The 21,662-nt window shown below is 42.7% G+C and overlaps 1 protein-coding gene across 2 annotated transcripts in view; it reads right to left on the reverse strand.

Moving 5' to 3' along the window:
• PDGFRL (platelet derived growth factor receptor like) overlaps positions 1–21,662 on the reverse strand; it is a 70,878-nt gene that overhangs the window by 25,252 nt on the left and 23,964 nt on the right. The window contains exons 1-2 of one of the 2 annotated variants that reach the window (XM_053900910.1): positions 16,951–17,028; positions 13,323–13,390 (exon numbers count right to left, since the gene is read on the reverse strand). The exons of the other annotated variant lie outside the window; for it this stretch is intronic. Coding sequence (XP_053756885.1) covers positions 13,323–13,390; positions 16,951–17,013 — 131 coding nt within the window. The 5' untranslated portion in view covers positions 17,014–17,028. Of the gene's footprint in view, positions 1–13,322; positions 13,391–16,950; positions 17,029–21,662 lie in introns of those variants that run through there. 2 annotated transcript variants of the gene reach the window in all.

Below are 21,662 nucleotides of genomic sequence, written 5' to 3' on the forward strand. Positions count from 1 at the left end.
GATATGGAAACAACCCAAGTGTTTTATCAAGAGACAAATGAATAAAGAAGATGTGGTATATATAAATGCAATGGAGTATTACCCAGCTTTAAAAAAGAATGGTATCTTGGGCACCTGGGTGGCTCACTCAGTTGAGCGTCCAACTTCGGGTCAGGTCATGATCTCACAGTTCATGGGTCCGAGCCCTGCATCGGGCTCTGTGGTGACAGCTCAGAGCCCGGAGCCTGCTTCGGGTTGTGGGTCTCCCCCTCTCTCTGCCTCTCCCCTGTTCACACTCTGTTTCTCTCTCTCAAAAATAAATAAATATTTAAAAAAAAAAGAATTATACCTTGCCATTTGTAACATGATTGGACCTAGAGGGTATAATGCTAAGTGAAATAAGTCAGAGAAAGACAAATACCATATGATTTCACTCATATGTGGAATTTAAGAAAGAAAACAAACAAACAAAGGGGAAAAAGAGAGAGAAACAAACCAGGAAACAGGCTCTTGACTATAGAGAACAAACAGATGGTTACCAGAGGGGAGGTAGGTGTGGAGGCAGGTGAAATAGTCAAGGGGCAAGAGTACACTTATCATGAGCACTAAGTAATACACAGAATTAGCGAATAATTATATCGTACATCTGAAACTAATGTAACAATGTATGTTAATTTTACTTTAACAAAAATAAAGCTAAAACTGGAAGATTCTAGGGGCGCCTGGGTGGCTTAGTTGGTTAAACATCTGACTTCGGCTCAGGTCATGATCTTGCAGTTCATGGGTTCGAGCCCCGCATCGGGCTCTGTGCTGACAGCTCAGAGCCTGGAGCCTGCTTCCGATTCTGTGTCTCCCTCTCTCTCCGCCCCTCCCCTGCTCATGGTTTGTCTCTCTCTGTCTCAAAAATAAACAAACATTAAAAAAAATTTTTTAAAAACTGGAAGATTCTATGCTATGGTGTTAACAGTGTATCTTGAATTTTTAGTGATCTCTTCTTTTTAATTATCTATAGTGTCCAACTTTCTAAATTGTATAAGTATTTATTATTCTGTAATAAAGAAATGAAAACTATAATAAAAGCAAGTCAGGTTAAATCACTTAAAAAACTTTAGAACAGATACTCTACAAATGTGTGGTTGTGGATGGCTTGTTCGTAGCTTAAAAATCTGGAGGTGAAGTTTTTTGTTTGTGTTTTTTCTTTATCATGTTTGCCTTCTTAGCATGTGGATTCCAAAAGACAGGAGAGGTAGAAATTCATTTGGAGGCCCCCCCAAATCCAGCATATTACTTTGCTCTGATTAAGACAAACACTGAATTAGAGGATAAAAATAACTGAGGGCAGTGTGACTTTGTTCTCAAATCTGCCCTACTCCTCTTGTACATGTAATCAATCTGTCCAGGCTATAGCACCTCTCTGGAGCTTAACCCTGGCTTTCCAGGCTCCCAGATATCATTCAGCCTCACCTCTCACCTGGTTCCCACTCTTGGTTGTTCTCTCTCTCTCTCTCTCTCTCTCTCTCTCTCTCTCTCTCTCTATATATATATATATATATATATATATATATTTTTTTTTTTTTTTTTTTTTTTTTTTTTTTTTTTTTAATGCAGCCACAACTCCATCTGTCTCCCCGGTTGAATCTTGGTATCAGCCTCAACTTTCCATCTTGTTTCCATTCCTTACACTTTATCAACCAACAAATTGACTCTTCTAGAAAAATTTCTCCTCTATCCCATCATTTACCCAGCTCTCAACACAACCAAATTCCTCACCAACCCCAAACACACTGTTTTTTTTTTTTCCATCCCAATTTTCCAACAATCTCTTTCCCTCTGAAAGCCTCTCTTATTTTCCATCAGGTCTAAATCTGGTTGTTCTTCAGAGTTGCTTCATTAGAAAGATCATTTATGTTCAGTGACATTTGTACAATCGTTGTGCTAATAAGAGACAGGCCCAAAACGGAGTCACTTATGTTAAGTCCCACCAAGACTTAATGCTTAACCTAATAGCAATTTCAGCCTCTTCTAGGAGTGGGATTTTAAACCTATCAGTCTGGAATTTCCTGATCAGCACAATGAGGTCATCTGTATGATAAGACCTCCAGCCATTCCACCTGAGAAAAGATGACCACATCCTAAACAATCCTGTCTCTTCTTTTGCTAATAACTTCCCCGTCCTGCCTCATTTCTACTTATACAATCTTTCCATTTTGTGTAACTCCTGGAAGCCTCTCCTATTTGTTACACGAGAAGCTTCCTGATTCATGAACCTTTAGAACTTTACATTTACTTGGCTGAATTTCTGTTCTTTAACAGATTTGGTGGTGGCAGGAGAACTGCCAGAGATTTCTAACAGCTTTGGGGACAACAAGAAACATAGGCATGGTGGCCGCGAACACTTTGAGTTCTCTTTCTCACCCTTTCTGAGGGCTGTGGGTAAGTTTCTCTTGGTTTTGAGTTCCAGTCACTTTGCATCCAGCTCCTGATCTAATTGGCTTTCCACAGTTCCCTCCTTGATTGGAAACCCTAGCCCTTGGTTCTATCTCTAGATTATACACTGAGAATTACTGGGGCTGGCTGGACTTCTTCCATTTCTTTGTAATCAGTCCACAGTCCCCCATTTTAGATTCTGCTGGTTCAATCCTTCCCCCAATCCCCAGATTCCACATAGTCAACTACAGATGGACTAGACCCAACCTAAAAACTAGACTGGGTCTAGGCTCAGACTGAGTCCAACTTAAAAACCGAACTGGAGGATATCTGGATGGTTCAGTTAGTTAAATGTCTGATTCTTGATTTCAGCTCAGGTCATGATCCCAGACTCATGAAATCGAGCCCTGTATCAGGCTCTGTGCTGGGCATCGAGTCTACTTAACTTAAGGTTAAGGTTTTCTCTCTCCCTTAAGGTTTCTTTCTCCCTTAAGAAAACATAAGCTTTTCTCTCTCCCTCTCCCTCTTCCCCTCCCCACCTCAAAAAATTTTTTTAATCTTCAATTTTAAAATAAAAAAAAAAGCGAACTGGGTCCAGAATTGGACAGAATTTTGGCAGAACTGGGTCGTGTGGAAGGCCTTCTTTAGGTATATATTACATAAGTGCTAGCTGCTAAATGGAAATCTCAGAAGTCAACAAAGCTGCCAACATTGGTGGGCACAGGTCAGTCAAGCATTTAAAGGTTGTTAGAGCACAGATTCCCAAGATGGAATCTCTTAGGTGTTAGTTTGTCTCTGGAAACTCAAAGACCTAGCTAAAAGAAATGGAATCCTTCATGTACAATGAGTTCTGAGCATACCACCTTCTGGCATACTTACTATTTTATGTTTAAGAACTATAGTCCTGGGGGTGCCTGGGTGGCTTGGTTGGCCAAGCCACAGACTCTTGATTTCAGCTCAGGTCATGATCCCATGGTTCATGAGACTGAGCCCCACGCTGGGCTCTGCGCTGACAGCTCAGAGCCTGCTTGGGATCCTCTCTGCCCCTCCCCACCCCCACCCAAAACAAATAAATAAACGTTAAAAAAACAAACAAACAAACAAAAACAAGAACTATAGCCCTGGAAGCTGCAGTTATCTAGCAAAATGGCAAATTTTTACTAAAACTAATCTAGAATTGCAATGGCCTTTATGGGGAACATTCCAGTTAGATGTGCACTCGAGAACACGGCATGCCAAGCTGAACGAACAGAATGGGGCGCCTACTTTAATTGGTGTGCTTCCAAAAGTTTTCAAAATAACTTCATTAGAAGACCCATTACAAAGGCTAATGAAAAATTAAAGACTCAAGAGGTACCTAAAACAAAAGATGATAGGACACATGTGACTCCTACTCACTCTCCCTTAGCTTTTTCACTGGAGTACTTATGTTTTACTCCTTCTTTGTCTGAACTGCCTTTTCACTCTGAAGAGACGCTGAGACAGTTACCTTTTAAAACAAAACAAATTGAGGTTGCAAACAAACCTCCTTAGGTATCCTTTGTTCCTGGGTCAAAGACTGAATTAAGTTACAGAATTTCCTAAGCCTACGGAGGAATCCCAAAAATTTTTTGAAGAAGTTAGAATCATTATTGGGGTCTATGTCCCAGGGTGCCAGATCTTTATCAGCTTGTACACGTGTAGCTAGGACCTGTTAAGACCCAAGCTACATGTTAGGAAGCAAGGTGGCAAAACCCTGAGGATGATATCTGAGAACATGATTCTTCAACATCTCGGGGACCAGCAAAAGCTCATAAAACAGCACCAGAACATTTATAAGCCATTCTTAGAGTCTTCATTGCCTGCACAGATTGGTCTAATACATTGACATGCAAACAAAAGGAGATAAACCTGTGGCATACTGTAAAGCCCATTTAGAAGTCCTTTTTCCATGCCATTCAGTGTTCCATATGATAAATAAATTCACCCAGCCTGCTCCAAAATGGCAGCAAGTAAGACAGGAGGCCACTGTCTGACTGAACTTGCATCTAAGCTAAGCATTTTGAAAGGACACTAGAACAAGATTACAAGCAAAAATCCCCCAGGCCATTAGATTGACCGCCACAAGAACTCCAAGGCCAGAGACCCACAACAATACCTGGGTCTCTCACATTGCACCCAGTTAGGAGTCCATCAAAACACTGGGCCAAAGATTGATGCCCCCACCATGATCCACTGGAACACTGAAAAAGAGACTGTCCTTAATAGTCGTATGCAAATTCTTCTCGAATGCCCTCACACCTACTTCTAAAGGAGGGTTCCCATATAAAACCTTCCACAGTTGATGGAACTCAGGAATTGCTAGCAAACTATTACTAATAATTCCCTTAAACAGCCATGGGGAAACTAAAATTAAAACCAGTGGGAAAATCTGCCAAATGTCAGTTGATACTGGAGCTAAGCTTTCTACTTTAATCGCCACACTGATAGGACAGGAGATCCCTCAAAGGACAACAAAAAGGGGTTTCCATAGTGGAGGTATCTCATGAAGTTCAGAGAGAGCTTTTATCTCAACCGGTACAGATGACTCTGGGACCTGTGACTGAAAAATATCCCTTTTTACTATGTGATACAATTCCAACCAGTCTGTTAGGTAGAGATCTTCTTTCTAAATTAAGACAGCTAATATGGTTTATAGCCAATGAAGACCTCACCTTAGAATTTCCTGACCAACCTGAACTTTCGTTTTCCACATTCTACCTTTGATATAAAAAAGGAAGAAATCCAACAAAAGTCCTCTAATTTATTTGAGGTGCTCGAAAATCTGTGGGCCATTTCTAATATGGACAATGGAAGAATAAAAAGTGCAGAATCTATAAAGATTCAGATGGATATAACTAAACCTCTCCCTAACGTACCTCTATATCCATTAAAGTCTAAGGCCATACAAAACCTCACACGCACAGAAGACAACTTAACCCAGGGGCTAATCATTCCCTGTACTAGTCCCTGCAATAGGCAGATCTTGCCAGCCCAGAATCCTAATGGGTGGGGAGGGTAATTTGTCCAGGATTTGAGAGCTATTAATAAAATGGGTATTCTCCCAATTGTTCCAAACCCCAACAGCCTGCTGCCACATTCCACCAGAGTTAAAGTGGTTCACTTTCAGGGCGCCTGGGTGGCTCAGTTGGTTAAGTGTCCGACTTCGGCTCAGGTCAAGATCTCACAGTTTGTGGGTTTGAGCCCTGCATTGGGCTCTGTGGTGACAGCTCGGAGCCTAGAGCCTGCTTCAGATTCTGGGTCTCCCTCTCTCTCTGCTCTTCTCCCGCTCATGCTCTGTCTCTCTCCCCTTCAAAAATAAATAAACACTAAAAAAAAAAGTTTCACTATTGCAGACCTTTGTAACGTCTTTTTCCGCATCCCTGTAGATGCCAAAAGCTAGTATCTGTTTGCCTTTATTTGGAACAATAGACAATATGCCTGGACAGTCATGCCTCAAGTATTCCATGACGCCCCTTCTTATTTTCTCAAGTACTTAGCCAGAATTTAAGCCCACTTGGTTCCCTGGGAAATTGACCCTTTTACAACATGGAGATGACCTTTGGCTATGCTCAGTTACCAAAGAGGCATCCTTAAAAGATTGCATTTACTTGCTGCAATAGTTAGCTGAAAGGAATACAACACCCCTAAGGAAAAACTACAATTTTCTCCACACACTGTTCATTACCTCAGTCATGATCAAAGTGCCGAAGGAATTCAGCTGTCTCCAAAAAGAATTAAGCTAATCCAGGCATTTCCTAGACCCACAGCCAAGCAACAGCTTCATGGATTTCTGGGCCTGGCTGGTTATTGCAGATTATGGGTTCCTAATTTTTTCTCTATTAGCTTCTCCACTCTATGAATTTACTAAAATTTCCACTGCTGAATCCCTTCCTTGAGAAGACAAACATGAACAGGCTTTTATGAGGCTAAAACAAGCACTGTAAGAACCACCTGCCTTGGGACTCACTATTCATAAGCTTTCACTTTATTTGGGCAGGAAAGGGATAATCAGGCCCTGGGAGTGCTCTCACAAAAATATGGTGATAAACATAGGCCTACCGCCTATGCTGGCACACAACCCAATTAAGTTGTTGCATGCCTATCCCTGTTGTCTTAAGGCTATATAGGCACAGCTGCAAAGTTAGTGGAGGACTCAGAAGATTTCACCCCAGGAAGTGATGTTTATTTGCAAACTCCACATGCTGTCCAAAGTCTTAACTCTGAATTGATTCAATATTTCTCTGTAAGTAGATCCCTCTGCTTTCACACCTACTCTAGGTGTTGCACATCCTTAATCCTGCTAGGTTACTACCTATTCTTGATGAAGGCAAGCCCCGTGACTGACTACAAGTAACAATGTCCCATTTTGTGACTGCTTATTTATGAGATATAGCTCTAATTCTGGTCTAATCTTGTTTGTTTCAAGATTGGAATGAAAAAGGGAATTTTCAAGCTGGTTATGCATTACAACCCAACATGACCTACCCAAAAGGAAAAATAAATCTACAAGCTAAAACCACCCAACAAGCAGGGTTCCATGTTCTTACCCAAGCATGCTGATTATTGGAAGGACAGACTGTTAATATTTACAGTGAGAGCCTATATGCCTTTGGGGTTGTTCATCAGGTGGGGATGTTATAGCAACAAAGGGGTTTTCTTACATTTCCCCAAGGACCCCAAAGATGAGCAATAAGTAAATAATCTTCTTACTTTCTGAAATCGTTGTCATCAAAATTGAGCCTTATGCTAAAAGGACTGAACCTTAGTATCAGGGAAGTTCCCTAGCTGATTTTCATGCAAAGACAGCACCAACAGAATCTCTAAAGATTGTATAGCACATGTAGATCAAGTCCATTCTGCCTTTGCAAACAATGACCCTCCATTGCTGAGTTTTGCCTTCCTCATATCCTTGTCACCTGCCAACAGTCTGCTCCTAAACCAAAGAAATTAAAATGGATCAACAATAACTGTTAAATAAATGACCAGGTGGGACTATGGGAAACCCAAGATGGTTGCTTGGTACTTCCTGGCTCCCTGGCAAGCCCCATTTTTCAGTTTCTCCATTTCTTCACTCACCAGAGTACATAGAAGATGACTCAAATTATGAATCGACACTAGTATGGAGATGTCTATAAAATTACGACAACACTCTGCCAGCATTATCTGACCTGAAAGGTCCATGATCCTGGAAAAACTATTTTTCCCTATAGAGGCTTCAGACTTCCTCCCTTTGTGTCCTCTGATAGCTTCAACTGGACTTCATTCAATTGACACTTAGTATGGCTTGTCAATATGTTGTTATCGTAGGTGTGTTTTCCAGATGGATTGAAGCCTTCCACTGCTGCAAAACTGATCCCCTCACAATAGTAAAGAAACTATTCGAAAATGTGTTTTCCACTTAGGGTATACTTTCCACAACCTCCAGTAATCGAGGCACCCACTTTATTGGGCAAATCATACCAGCCTGAAGCAAAACCTTGTAAACTTCTTGGAATTATCATTGTCTCTATAATCCTCTTGGAAGTATCACTGTCTCTATAATCTTCAATCATCAGGCAAGGTCAAGAGAACTAATGGGATTCTCAAACTTGAAGTTTCTAAACTTTCCAAAACACTAGACTCCCCTGACTTATGGTATTGTCTTTGGTCTTGCTGACAATTCAAAGAACATCCTCTGGAAATATAAGCTCACTCCATACAAGATAGTCATGAGCAGACCAACATCTAGTGGTTTATAATTTCTGGTCCCTTGTTCTCTCACACTAGTATGACCAGCTACTATAAGTCTTTAATGTGTCATGTTCAAGCTTATCATCAACACATTTAAAGAAATGTTCCTGGATCCCAATTCAGAGGATCCTGTTGGGCACAGTCTAGAGCCTGATGACTGGGTATTCTGGAAGTGTTAGCAGAGGAAGACAGTCTTTGAACTTTGTTGAAAGTGACATTATCAAGTGCTCCTGACCACTAAAACTGCTGAAAAATGAGAAGGCAACTGAGCCTCGGATTCACATCTTACAGCTAAAGAAGGCTCCAGCTGTTATTGGCCCTGTACAGACATTATGAATCAAACTGACAAGGAAGGGAAGTAACTGACATCGAAGTAGACTACATCCACCCAAGACACCAATCAAGACTTCATACTTTAAACAAGAAACCTTTCTCCTTTTTCTTTTCTTTACTCTCGCATTGGCCTAGAAAGATAATGCCCTCATCTGTATCTCCCAGGCCACTCCTAAAAGGGTAATCTTTCAGATGGCTAAATCTGTCAGGGTGTAGGAGATCCCCTGATCCTCCCTATGACCACTTTCTCTATTCCCAATGTCACTGTAAACTACAATTGACCACCTTAGCAATATGTACCAAATCAGACACATTTGAACATGTGAATCTTAGTACATTTGTACCTCCACATTCCCATGATTATCCAAATCAGATTTGCCCCCAATGATTAGGAGATCTTACTAGCCCATCTTTGTGAACACATAGGATGCCCTTTTATTTCAGGATAGGAGATTGTCTTCTATCTGTCTCTTCTATCATATTCACTAAAAACCTAATTGACCCCTGGTCTAGGAACAAGTACAAATGAGAATATGATTAGAAATCTTTCCTTAAGTCTTGGAGACACTTCAGATTCCATTGCCAAGACACTAACGACCCAGCAAAGATCCTTACACTCTCTAGCCAAAGTCATCCTTTTTTTTTTAATGTATATTTAGTTTTGAGAGAGAGAGTGTGAGTGGGGCAAGTGTAGAGAGAGAGGGGGACAGAGAATCTGAAGCGGGCTCTACCCTGACAGCAGAGAGCCCCATGTGGGGCTCAAACTCACGAACCATGAGATCATGACCTGAGCCGAAGTCAGATGCTTAACCCACTAAACCACCCAGGCACCACTGGCCAAAGTTATTCTTGGTAACATAATTATCGTTCAGATGAGCAATAAGGTGTCTGTGCTGTGGCCAACAGCACCTGCAGTACCTAGATTAACATTTCTGGGGAAGCTGAAACTCAGTTACGTATGGTCACTGGGCAAGCTACAAGCCTTGAAAGGGGGACTCCTTTTACAGGAGTCTCTCTTTGGTTTGGGTCTTGGGGACCAAGACTCCAAAGTGCACTCCAAACATTTTTGGAAATTATCCTTCTTACACTTATTATAAGAATCTCTGACACACTGTAGTCTCTTGGAGGCTTTAAATGCATGTTTGCAGTCACTAACCACCAAGCAAATGTCTCCCTGAAACTGGAATGTCAAAAAAGGAACGAAGAAAATGACTGACTAAAAAACTGTGAGCCTGAAGTGATGACCTGTGAATACCACAGTGATTCAGCAAAAAACAGGATCAAGGAAAGTTTTGAGAACTACAAATTGGTCGCTGCGAGTGGTGCTGGTGCCTTAAATCTTTACCACGTCTCTCAGGCTGAGTTCAATCAAAAGGGGGTAAATGTTAAAAAGAAACAATAGGCTCAAAATGGAGTCACTTATGTTAGGTCCCACCAAGACTTAATACCTAACCTAACTGCAGTTTTAGCCTCTTCTCCGGAGTGGAATTTTAAACCAGTGAATCTGGAATTTCCTGATAGGCACTAGAGAGGTCATCTGTATGATAAGACCTTCTGCCATTCCCCCTAAAGGAAAGTGACCTAGTCTAAAACAATACTTTCTTTTCTTTTGCTAATAACTTCCTTGTCCCATCCCATTTCTGCCTATAAAAGGCTGCCTGAAGTTTTTGTTCTTTAATAGTTGGTTAAGAGCATGCATTCAGGAGTCATATTCCTTTGTTCAACTCCTGTCTCCACCACTTACTACTGGCTCTGTTAGATTAGACAGTTAGGCTTCAACAGGATACCTGCAGGTCAGCAAAGAGGAAATCATGGTCATCTATCCACAAGGTCAGAGGCCTGTCCTCACAGCACTCCACAAGAAGCCAGATGGAACCAGAAAGGCCCAAGATGGCAGATGCCATGACAGAAAACGCCCAACCAAATTAGGAAGAAAATTAGGAAGAAGCAAAAATCCTGCTTCCCAGCCCCAAGTAATAAATATTTTGCCCCCTAGTTAACAACTGCTGATAAAAGATAGAAACCCAAACCCTGGGGGCGCAGTGCTCTCTCTCTTGAGCTGGCCTGCTCTCATAACTTGAGCATGCTTTTCACTTTAATAAATTTTCCCATTTGTGTTATTCAACTGCTATGCTACATGTCTGTCCTTGAATTCACTCTTGTGACAAGACCAAGAAGCTTTGGCACTTGTCTGGGTCTGGCTGGGTCAAGCCTCAACCCCCGCGATGTCCCCAGTTACCCGACAACAGTTCAGTGACCATGAACAAGTTATCTCATCTTGCTGTACTCAGTTTCCTCATCTGAGACATGGAGATAATAACAGTCTCTAGGGTTATGAGAATTAAATTAGTAAATGTACATACAAGGTACCAGAAGGATGCTAGCACGCATAATCGCTCACAAATGTTAGATGCTATTGGTATGGCCCAGTACACACTGATCTAAGCTTCTCACACCCTACACTGAATGCCCTTATCACGTAATGCTTTGCAGTTTGCAACTTTGAACTCCCTATTATATTTTGCTAGTGAAATGATCCCTTCCCAAACAGAAACCTTGTCTTATGCTTGTCTATACCACAGCCTTCTGCTTGGCATAATGCTATGTGGACAAGAGTCATAGGTGACTGTACAGAAGAGAAGAGAATTCAGTGAGCAAAATGGAGTTGAAGGTTCATACTCACTGGCCCCATGCCATCTAACTTGAATTAAGTACAAGTTCTAAGAGTTATTTTTGAACTTGAAGGGACTTTAGAAATCATCTGCTTGGGATATAAAATCAATGCACAGAAATCCGTTGCATTCCTATACACAAACAATGAAGCAAAAGAAAGAGAAATCAAGGAATTGACTCATTTACAATTGCATCAAAAACCATAAAATACCTAGGAATAAATCTAAACAAAGAGGTGAAAAATCTATACATTGAAAACTATAGAAAGCTTATGAAAGAAATTGAAGAAGACACCAAAAAATGGAAAAATATTCCAAGCTCCTGGACAGGAAGAACAAATATTGTTAAAATGCCAATATTACCCAAAGCAATCTACATATTCAATGCGATCCCTATCAAAATAACACCAGCATTCTTCACAGAGCTAGAACAAACAATCCTAAATTTGTATGGAACCAGAAAAGACCCCAAATAGCCAAAGCAATCTTGAAAAAGAAAACCAAAGCAGGAGGCATCACAATCCCGGACTTCGAGCTGTATTACAAAGCTGTAATCATCAAGACAGTTATGGTACTAGCACAAGAACACTCAGATCAATGGAACAGAATAGAGAATTCAGAAATGGACCCACAAACGTATGGCCAACTCATCTTTGACAAAGCAGGAAAGAATATCCAGTGGAATAAAGACAGTCTCTTCAGCAAGTGTGCTGGGAAAACTGGACAGTAACATGCAGGAAAATGAACCTGGACCACTTTCTTACACCATACACAAAAATAAACTCAAAATGGATGAAAGACCTCAATGTAAGACAGGAAGCCATCAAAATCCTCGAGGAGAAAGCAGGCAAAAATCTCTTTGACCTTGACCGCAGCAACTTCTTACTCAACATGTCTCCAGAGGCAAGGGAAACAAAAGCGAACATGAACTATTGGGATCTCATCAAAATAAAAAGCTTCTGCACAGCGAAGGAAACAATCAGCAAAACTAAAAGGCAACAGACAGAATGGGAGAAGATATTTGCAAACAACATATCAGATAAAGGTTTAGTATCCAAAATCTATAAAGAACTTACCAAACTCAACACCCAAAAAACCAATAATCCAGTGAAGAAATGGGCAAAAGACATGAATAGACACTTCTCCAAAGAAGACATCCAGATGGCCAACCGACACATGAAAAAAATGCTCAACATTACTCATCATCCAGGAAATACAAATCAAAACCACAATGAGATACCACCTGATGCCTGTCAGAATGGCTAACATTGACAACTCAGACAACGGCAGATGTTGGCGAGGATGCGGAGAAAGGATCTCTTTTGCATTGCTGGTGGGAATGCAAGCTGGTGCAGCCACTCTGGAAAACAGTATGGAAGTTCCTCAAAAAATTAAAAATAGAACTACCCTATGACCCAGCAATTGCACTATTAGGTATTTCTCCAAGGGATACAGTTGTGCTGTTTCAAAGGGATACATGCACCCCATGTTTATAGCAGCACTATCAACAATAGCCAAAGTATGGAAACAGCCCAAATGTCCATCGATGGATGAATGGAGAAAGAAGATGTGGTATATATATAGAATGGAGTATTATTTGGCAATCAAAAAGAATGAATTCTTGCCATTTGCAACTCTGTGGATGGAACTAAAGGGTATCATCCGAGTGACATTAGTCAGTCAGAGAAAGACAAATTTCATATGACTTCACTCATATGAGGACTTTAAGATACAAAACAGATGAACATAAAGGAAGGGAAGCAAAAATAATATAAAAACAGGGAGGGGGACAAAACAGAAGAGACTCTTAAATATGGAGAAAAAACAGAGGGTTGCTAGAGGGGTTGTGGGGTGGGGGGGCTAAATGGATAAGGGGCATTAAGGAATCTACTCCTGAAATCATTGTTGCACTATATGCTAACTAACTTAGATGTAAATTAAAAAAAGAAAGAAAGCTTAAATCCCTTGTTCAAGGTCACAGAGCTAGTTAGAGAACATGTCAGAACATGAAACCAATCTGTCTAATCCTAACTACAGTGTTATTTCCTGAATAATTCTCATTTAATCAAAATAAAAGTGTTTCAACGACAACAACAAAACAAAAACGAAAACGAAATCATCTGCTTGGATCCCTCATTTTACAGAGATCAAGTGACTCACCCAAGGTCACACAGCCAGTTAGAGTCAGAGCTGGGAACGGAATCCCTTGGCATGCTTCCCACTGTGCACTAGAAAGGAAACCTGTGTCTATTATTTCTAATACATAACCAAGGGCTGACCAAATGTGTGACTGAGAGGAAGTTTACGGGTGATGGTAAGAGAGAAACTTAGCAGATGTGCACTCCCCGTGGAGAAGCGCATAGAAATAAAAAATCATTGTCATGTGATTCAGACCAGGTCATCTCTCAGACTTGGCAACCATAGGATTCTGAGGGACAGGGGGCATTCATGTTAACAATTCACATTCCTGCCTTTCTGGCAATTCTAATTATACTAGGGAGAGCAAGCCCATGAGCACTTCTCTGAGTAACATGAAGAAAAGATCCCCCAGCTCTGCTCAGCTGAATCTTCAAGGCCACATCTTCAGGGGAGAACAGACCCTGGAAGAGGAGCTGGCAGAAGACAATGGAGCCAGCCTCCACCAGCCTTGCGAGGAAAACAAGCTGTGGTTACTAATCCTCTGGCCTACGGCCACAGCGAGCGTATTATGGTCAAGTTATAATAGTGAATGCAGCACCCACGGGCCAGGCTCCGTTCACACCCTCCGCAAGGAACGCGCAGCAGAGAGAGATCCACACAACCTCCCACCTTGCTAACACTTCAAGGTGCCCACTGACACTAATGCCACTTGGATGATAAATCTGAACAAGCCTGAAGAAGCAGACTGCCTTCTTGAGACCAGAAGGGCTCTGGGAATTAGACTCAAGCCGCATTTACTTTTACTAAAAGCTTCACTGACTTGAGACACCCCTTCACCTCTGTGGGTCGAATCTATTCATTTATAAAATGTAGGGTCCCGGCCGAATCAGTGGTTCCCGAAGCTGATGGCACAGGCTTATCCCTTGGGAGGTTTTACACATTTCTTTCCCCGTCCCTCCATCTTATGCTTAAGGCCAGTCTCCTGCAATCAAATAATCAATCCCTCAATGAATTGATCTTCTTCTCTAGCCCTTGCTGATAGCTATCTTCTCCCCTTCCCATCAGCCCCCACTCACTCACCCTGGACCACCAGGTGTCCATAGGTGCTCTGTGATTATATACGGTACGTATGTCATTTATTCCACTAGTTCAAAAACTGCTGTGGTCTGGACCGCTTCTGTTTTGTTTTCGCATATGCCTTCCTGACATAGTGAACTGTCTCTCTATATAAAATAGGCTACCGGTAATTCTGTCTGACATGCACTCTGCTCAGCCGAACACATATTAGTCTCAAGCTGTGACACAGTTGCCCTGGTCACCCCTCCTGCTTGTATACATATGGTTGTGGCCCCCTGCCCCTTCCCCCAGGACGGCCACCAGCTGATAGCATATCTTGTACCATTTCATGAGCCACCTATGTAAACAAATGTATGAGGGCATATTCTCTCATATCAGTTTTGGTTGGTACATAGGATCCCACGTCTTGCTTTGTCCCAGCTACCATGTCAAGTTCATAAAGTAAAGCAAGGTTCTAAGGAGCAAGTGTGAGCTTGTGCCATATGAGCTCTCCTTTGAGGCAAGTGAGGCATTGACGGAACCTGGCTACTAAGAGGTAGGGCGAGGTTGGGATTAAGGCATTATTCAGTAGGATCTGAAAGGCAGAATCCAGGGCAAAGTCAAGGTCAAGCCCAAAAGACAACCTGAACAAAGGGTGTATGCACAGTCAAACAAGGAGAGGGAATAGAATCCCAAGGCCCCAGGACAGAAGGAATGTTTGGGAATGTAGGATGATGGGAGGTGACAGCCAAGGTTCTGGGTAGATTCCCTAGGGCAGTGACTTTACCCCTGCCCACCTGCAGCCGGCTGCCATGGTAGGGGAGATTGCTGTGAAGGGAAGCAGAGCCCAGAACCTGGAGACAAAGCTCTAAAATCTGTTTAGCTGGTTTTTACAATGTGCCATTCTATACAGTTATACACAAGCAAACATAAAAATTCCCACTTTAGGGGCACCTGGGTGGCTCTGTTGGTTCAGCTCAGGTCATGATCTCACAGTTCGTGGGTTCGTGCCCCACATCAGGCTCTGTGCTGACAGCTTAGAGCCTGAAGCCTGCTTTGGATTCTGTGTCTCCCTCTCTCTCTGTCCCTCCCTCACTCACGCTCTCTCTCTCTCTCAAAAATAAAATAAACACTAAAAAAAATTCCCATTTTATAGCTTATCCCTTAGTCCTCTTTTCTTGCTTCCTCTTCCGACATACCTTTCAAAATGGTCTTATTTACATTTTGCGTATTTAAATATTTGTCAGAAGACGATGAGGCTATGTTAGCATTTTCATTTTTGCACATTAAATCTCATATCTCACACACATACACATCTTTTTTTATGGTGGGTGTACATATTTTTTAAAGCAGGGTTTTGTTTGTAAAATACAGGCAATCACCCAATGTTATCCTATAAATAATGTCCCATTTTACAAGCCTCCAAAATTATCATCACGTATAGTGCTGTGATATTCCTTTAGTGTCTTTGGTTTGCTGCATTAATTTGGCTTTATTGTCATCTTACTATATTTTAATGCTGTGCAATACATCTGGGATCACAGAACCCAACCTTCAGGAGGCTCAAGCAATGAAATGTTTTGGTTAATAATTCTTTTTAAACAAGAACAAGAAACATTTTTCTGCTTTATTTATAAATTAGCCTCCAAGCCTAGTTCACTTTTCCTTTCACACAAGGCTGTGTAATGCACGCCAACCCATTTCCCTGCCTAGTAGACTGGAGGTTCCTGGATCTTCAAGTATTCAGGACCCCGAGTCTGGCTATCAGTAAGCACTCCACCGCATCACGGACATCTAGAGTTGGCACAAGACTGAGCTATATGCCCACAACAATTTAAAAAAAAAAAACACTCCTGAAACAACTGGCTGTTTTCCTGTGATTTACCTCTTTGGGTGCAGTCTTCTGAACAAAAATAGCTCATCTTTACTGATTCAAGCTTTACTTGCATGACTTCATTGCATCCCAACGGCCCCACATTGTGGCTGCTTCTATGATTGCCCTCCCCCACCCATGTCCTGACAGGAACAGAGCTGTTTTTCTGCAACGTGAACATTGTCAGGACATCTAGTACACCCGGGGAAGTCTTGTATCCTGCCACTGCCCCACCCCCGCCCCATCCATCCCTGGGGGGATGTTGGAAGGCCTGGCACCGGTACCACGGAGTCTGGGAAGAGAGAGCTGTACCTTTAGGGGTGGATAAGCTATTTACTTTTCATTCAGCTGTGTTTGGGGGTAGAAATCCACTTGAAGGCAAGTATTGGAGTTCGGCTGTTCCCACCACACATGGGACCCAAACAGCACTCCTAGGTAAGTCCAAAAGCCAAAGGAGGGTGCCAGAATTTTCGTGAAAACTCATCATTTGTTCTGCTCCAAAAATAAGGCAAAATGAGCTTCAAAGGAAATTGAGCTTGAATTAAAAAGAAACGTGCACAGCCATATGAAAGCACTTGCTGCCTCTGAACTGTGTGTTTGAACATGGTTAAGACGGTCAATTTCACAACTATGTTTATTTGACCGACAGAAAATAAACCGAAGGGGGAAAAAAAGACATCTGGCTCAGTACAACACCACAATATGATTCACAATATTTACCAAAATCTGTGCCGATTCTCTCTCAACAGCGGGATTCTTCTGTTCATCAACACTTCTTAACATCCTTCTCTCCTTTTAAAATGTCCTCCAGACCACACTCCTTCGTGAGGCTGTAAAGGATTAGGTTGGCCGGGCGCCAGCTGTCTGCTTCTTCGGCGCCCTCCCTTTGTGTTGTCGGTGGGTGGAGTGAGCCCCGTGAGAACAGATGCCCTCCCCTCTCTCTGGAAGCTATTTATTGTTTTCATAGGAACCAGCCACCAAAGAGATCGCCTGTGCCCCACCCACTCCTCCGAACTTCAAGTTCTTGACTGGAAAATGCTAACATCCGACCAGACACACAGAAACGTCCTGAAAGACAATGCCTGGGCCCTGATTTTCTAGGAGGGTCAGGGTTTTTTTATGATCAGATCAGCCCAGCTTGTTTTCACGGCTGTGACGATGTTAACAAGCCAGCTTTAATCTACAACATCTGCCTGTTCTTACCCAACATCGATTTATAATTTAAACCATCATCTGGGCCCCCTGTCTTAAGTTTCTTATTTTCTTCCCTGGCTCACCACTGTGCCAAGATTCCCCCTGCTCTAAACTCTGAAAGTCTATTATGAAGAGACTGAAGGAATAAAATGTTTCCAGAGAAGACGGAAGTGGATTATTTGATTGCCCAATAGAGGATGATCAGATGATCCAAAATATTCTTATATTAACGTTTTTTATACTATCAATAGAATAAAAGCATTTTTTTTTTAATTTGCAAAGAAACATTAGGTCCAAGAATGTCTGTAGACCTCAGTTTGCAGAGAATGGGCGAGGTGCACGGAGGAAGAGCGGGTACACCTGTGACTGGGAACTGACCTTGTCTTTCTCCCAAAGGCAGTGAGAAGTAATAACCCTCACGCTGTGGTGCTCAGAACCCTCTGTACTTTCTCTGTGTATCGATTAGTGAAGGCTTTAGGTCAACAACTCGCCAGGCCCTTCCATTTCACTCTAAGTGCCTCAGCACAGCTGACAAGGCCCTCTGTGGGCCAACTCCTGCTTACCTTCCAGCATCATCTCTCCTCGGTCACCTTCTTTCTCCTCCCAGGCCTGGAGCCACACTGTCTTCCCAACACCCTCAATGCCCCAGGCGCTATACTCTCTCAGCTCTAGGCAGCTCCCCCTACTGTTCTCTCCCGGAATTTTCTTACATTCTTTCCCATCCCCTTCTGCACCTGGTCAACTCTCAGGCTTCAGGTATTCCCTTGAGTTTTCTCCTCTCTGACCCTGTGCTTCCGCTAAAAAGGCACTCACACGGTGATGTATTAAAATTGCTTGCTTAGGTGCACCTGGGTGGCTCAGTTGGTTAAGCGTCCGACTTTGGCTCAGGTCATGATCTCACGGTCTGTGAGTTCGAGCCATGCATCGGGCTCTGTGCTGACAGCTGGGAGCCTGGAGCCTGCTTCGGATTCTGTGTCTCTCTCTCTCTGCCCCTCCCCCATTCACACTGGTCTCTGTCTCTCAAAAAAGGAATAAATGTTAAAAAAAATTTTTTTATTTGCTTGTTTAATAGTGTCTTTCCCTAGGATTAAAAGCTCTACAGTGCAGATGTTGTGTCTATCCTGGTCATCATTGTATCTCCAGCATCTACCTAGCACAGGACCATGAACATCATAGATGCTAAAACAATAATAATAATAATAATAATAATAATAAATATATTATATATTACATACATATAAATATATATTATAGAATAAATAATAAAAATAAATAATATTATTTATTATTATATATTATTATTGAGGGAAAAGAAGAACAAACAAAATTAAGGGAGGGTTGCCCTGGAAAGATGGACAAACAGTGGGAAAGCAGGAGGGGTGATGGGCAAAGGAATCACGAAACAGAACATTCCAGGGCACCTGGGTGACCTGGTAGGTTAACCCTCAGACTTCAGCTCAGGTCATGGTCTCGTGGTTAGTTAGTTCAAGCTCTGCGTCGGGCTCTATGCTGACAGCTCAGAGCCTGCAGCCTACTTCAGATACTGTCTCCCTCTCTGCCCCTCCCCGTCCCCCCCCCCTCTCTCTCTCTCCCTCTCAAAAATAAATAGACATTAAAAACAAAAAATGAAATAGAACACTCAATAAATAAGAACAAATATACTCAGAAAAATATCCTTGCTGTTTCTGATCTCAAAAGAGTGGAGATCTATGTGATCTGGGATGGACTAAATCTGAAACTACAATCTGAATCCATTTCAGCACCTAAACATACAGAATCTTCAGCACATTACTGTTAGCCTCCGAAGGACCACCTAAGCCATTCAAGTGCCCAGTGCTCTGAGAAGACTCAGCCCGACCAGTGAATTTACCCCGGAGGGGCACAGGAACTAACAAATGCCCACCCCTTTTTTATCTGTGTGTTTTGGGAAACTGAATTCTAGACTGCTGAAAATAGAACTTGAAACTCACCACCGAGTATTCTAAGAGGAGAGAACTATCAGCACAAGGGTGTAATTATTTTACCCAACCAGTCCTCCTTTGAAAGGTTTGTTTTACTGGCGAAAGGATTAGAAGCGTAACACGGCTGAAACCTGCCATCTAGTGGGCCTTCTAATCACATGGGTTCCCCAACGCGAATGGAGCAGGCATAAGGGGAGACCCGGAAGAAACCCTAGACAGCATCATCTCGGGTCATCCCTGGCAGTGGTCAACGTCCACTTGCAGGATGAGGGGCCATTGAGGGACTTCTTTCAAAGCAGCCCAGTGTAATGTTTTCCCTTTCTGATGTTCACAAAGCTAACCGAAATCGATGTGAAATTTCAATTAGTTTCAATTCAAAGCAGTCCTAGCAAGAAATCAGTGCCCCCTCTGGAAAAGCGTATAACTTTTATTCCTGTGATGAGTCTTAACTTTAGAAATCAGATTTGTAAGTCAAGTACTCAAAAAGCTAAAGAAAAAAAAAGTCAACATCACATCTCTCTTCCCTGAAGCCACTACCTCCAGGAGGATGAGAGTGCTCTTTGGTGTAAGTGTGTCCCGTCAGACACACGTCAGAGCACCTGGGCAGAACCACAGCTCTGTGTTGGGGACCAAGAGGCCAGGGTCTAAGGCTCACACTGCCCCTCACCTGCTGTCACTCCGGACCAGCCATCTACCTTCTAGGATGCTCAGTTTCTTCATTTGTTAAGAAGAAGGCACTGAAGCATAAATGGCTACTAAGGTCACTAAGGTCCTTTCGTCTCTCAAGTTCCATGACCTTGTTCCTGGAGTCGCGGTTCTCATGAGTCCAGGGGCCTGACTTCTGACCCACTCTGTGCTCAGTGCCCAGCACCATACTCACACTCAGACACTGATGGAGGGTCTGTGTGTACTGGGCGCTGTGCTGGGTCCTAGGAAAACACTGATGAATAAACAGACACATCTCTGCCAAGCCTTTAGCTGAGTGAGGGACATGAACACAACATAATGACTGAGGTGATTGTTCTGTTGCTGCTGAGGGCTTCAGTGAGGGTGTATAACTGGGCCTAGTGTAGGGCAGGGACTGAGAGGACCTGACAGGCCTGGGTCTGAAGATTGGACCGGAGGTCTTGGAATATGTGCATGACAGGCAGGAGGACCCAAATGGGCAAAGACCCAGGCAAGAAGAAAGAAGATTGGCACATCTGGGCATCAGAAAGGGTCCAAAGAACCTGGAGTGTGAATAACAAGAGACTGAAGTGAAACGAAATAGGAGAGAAAGACAGAGGTCACCTTATGCATGGCCTTGTGGGCCATATCAGAAGTTTCAACTTAATTCTAAGAGCAACAGAATTGCTCTAATGAAGGGCTTAAAGCAGGAATGTGACAGAACCAGATGTGCTTCTTTGAAAGGTCTGACTGCTGTGTGGAAGACTGAGGTCAGGTTCAAGATTGGGTACAGAAAAGCTAGGTTACAGGATTATGCTGTAGTCCATGCAAAGACTAGAGTCATTGCTGCCATGGTGGAAAGAAGAAATAACTAAAAGTTATCAAGAAATAACTAAATAGCAGTGTCATTGGGGCATCCAATAGTAGTTGATTGGATGTGGAAATGAAAGGGAAGTTTCCAAGGTGATTCCAGGCCTTTGATCAAGGGCAAGTGGGTACAATTAGTGCCATTCACTGAACTGAAGGATACAGGAGGATGACCAGGTGTGGAGAAAGCTTATGAGCTCAGTTTTAGATGACTACGTTTAGAGAAAGGCTCAGGCACTTGAGCAGGCCGCTGGAGAGGCGTATCTGGTGCTCAGCAGAAACAGTTAGGTGTGCCATACGATCGAAGGAAGGCATTTGGCAGCATGTAACGAGAAGAGAAGAAGACACAGAACCAACATTTAATGTCTGGGGGAGTAGGTGAGCAGAGCTGGTAAAACAAACTTCAAGGAGGGGCCCTTGAGGCAGGAAGAAAACTGGCAGAAAATGGTGCTGTGGAAGCCAAGCGTGTTCCCTTCTGCTGAATGGACCGGTGGAGCAGGTCACACAAGGATTGACAAGAAAGCTCTAGATTTCGTGACCTTGACGTTGGTGATTAAACGTCTGTGGAGTAGTGGTGCAGGAGTCAGGTGGAGTAGGTGGAGGGTAAATAGGAGAGGACAGAGGAGACAAGGAGTGAAGAGAGAGAGACTCCTCCAAGGAGCTTGACTGTGAAGGTGAGAGAGGAAGGTGGCTGGAAGGCACTTGGGGGCCAAGGCAGGATTTCTTAATATGGAGAAGGCTTAT

Source organism: Panthera pardus, unplaced genomic scaffold, assembly GCF_024362965.1.
Source record: "Panthera pardus isolate Hobbes unplaced genomic scaffold, ASM2436296v1 HiC_scaffold_13, whole genome shotgun sequence".
NCBI lineage: Eukaryota > Metazoa > Chordata > Mammalia > Carnivora > Felidae > Panthera > Panthera pardus.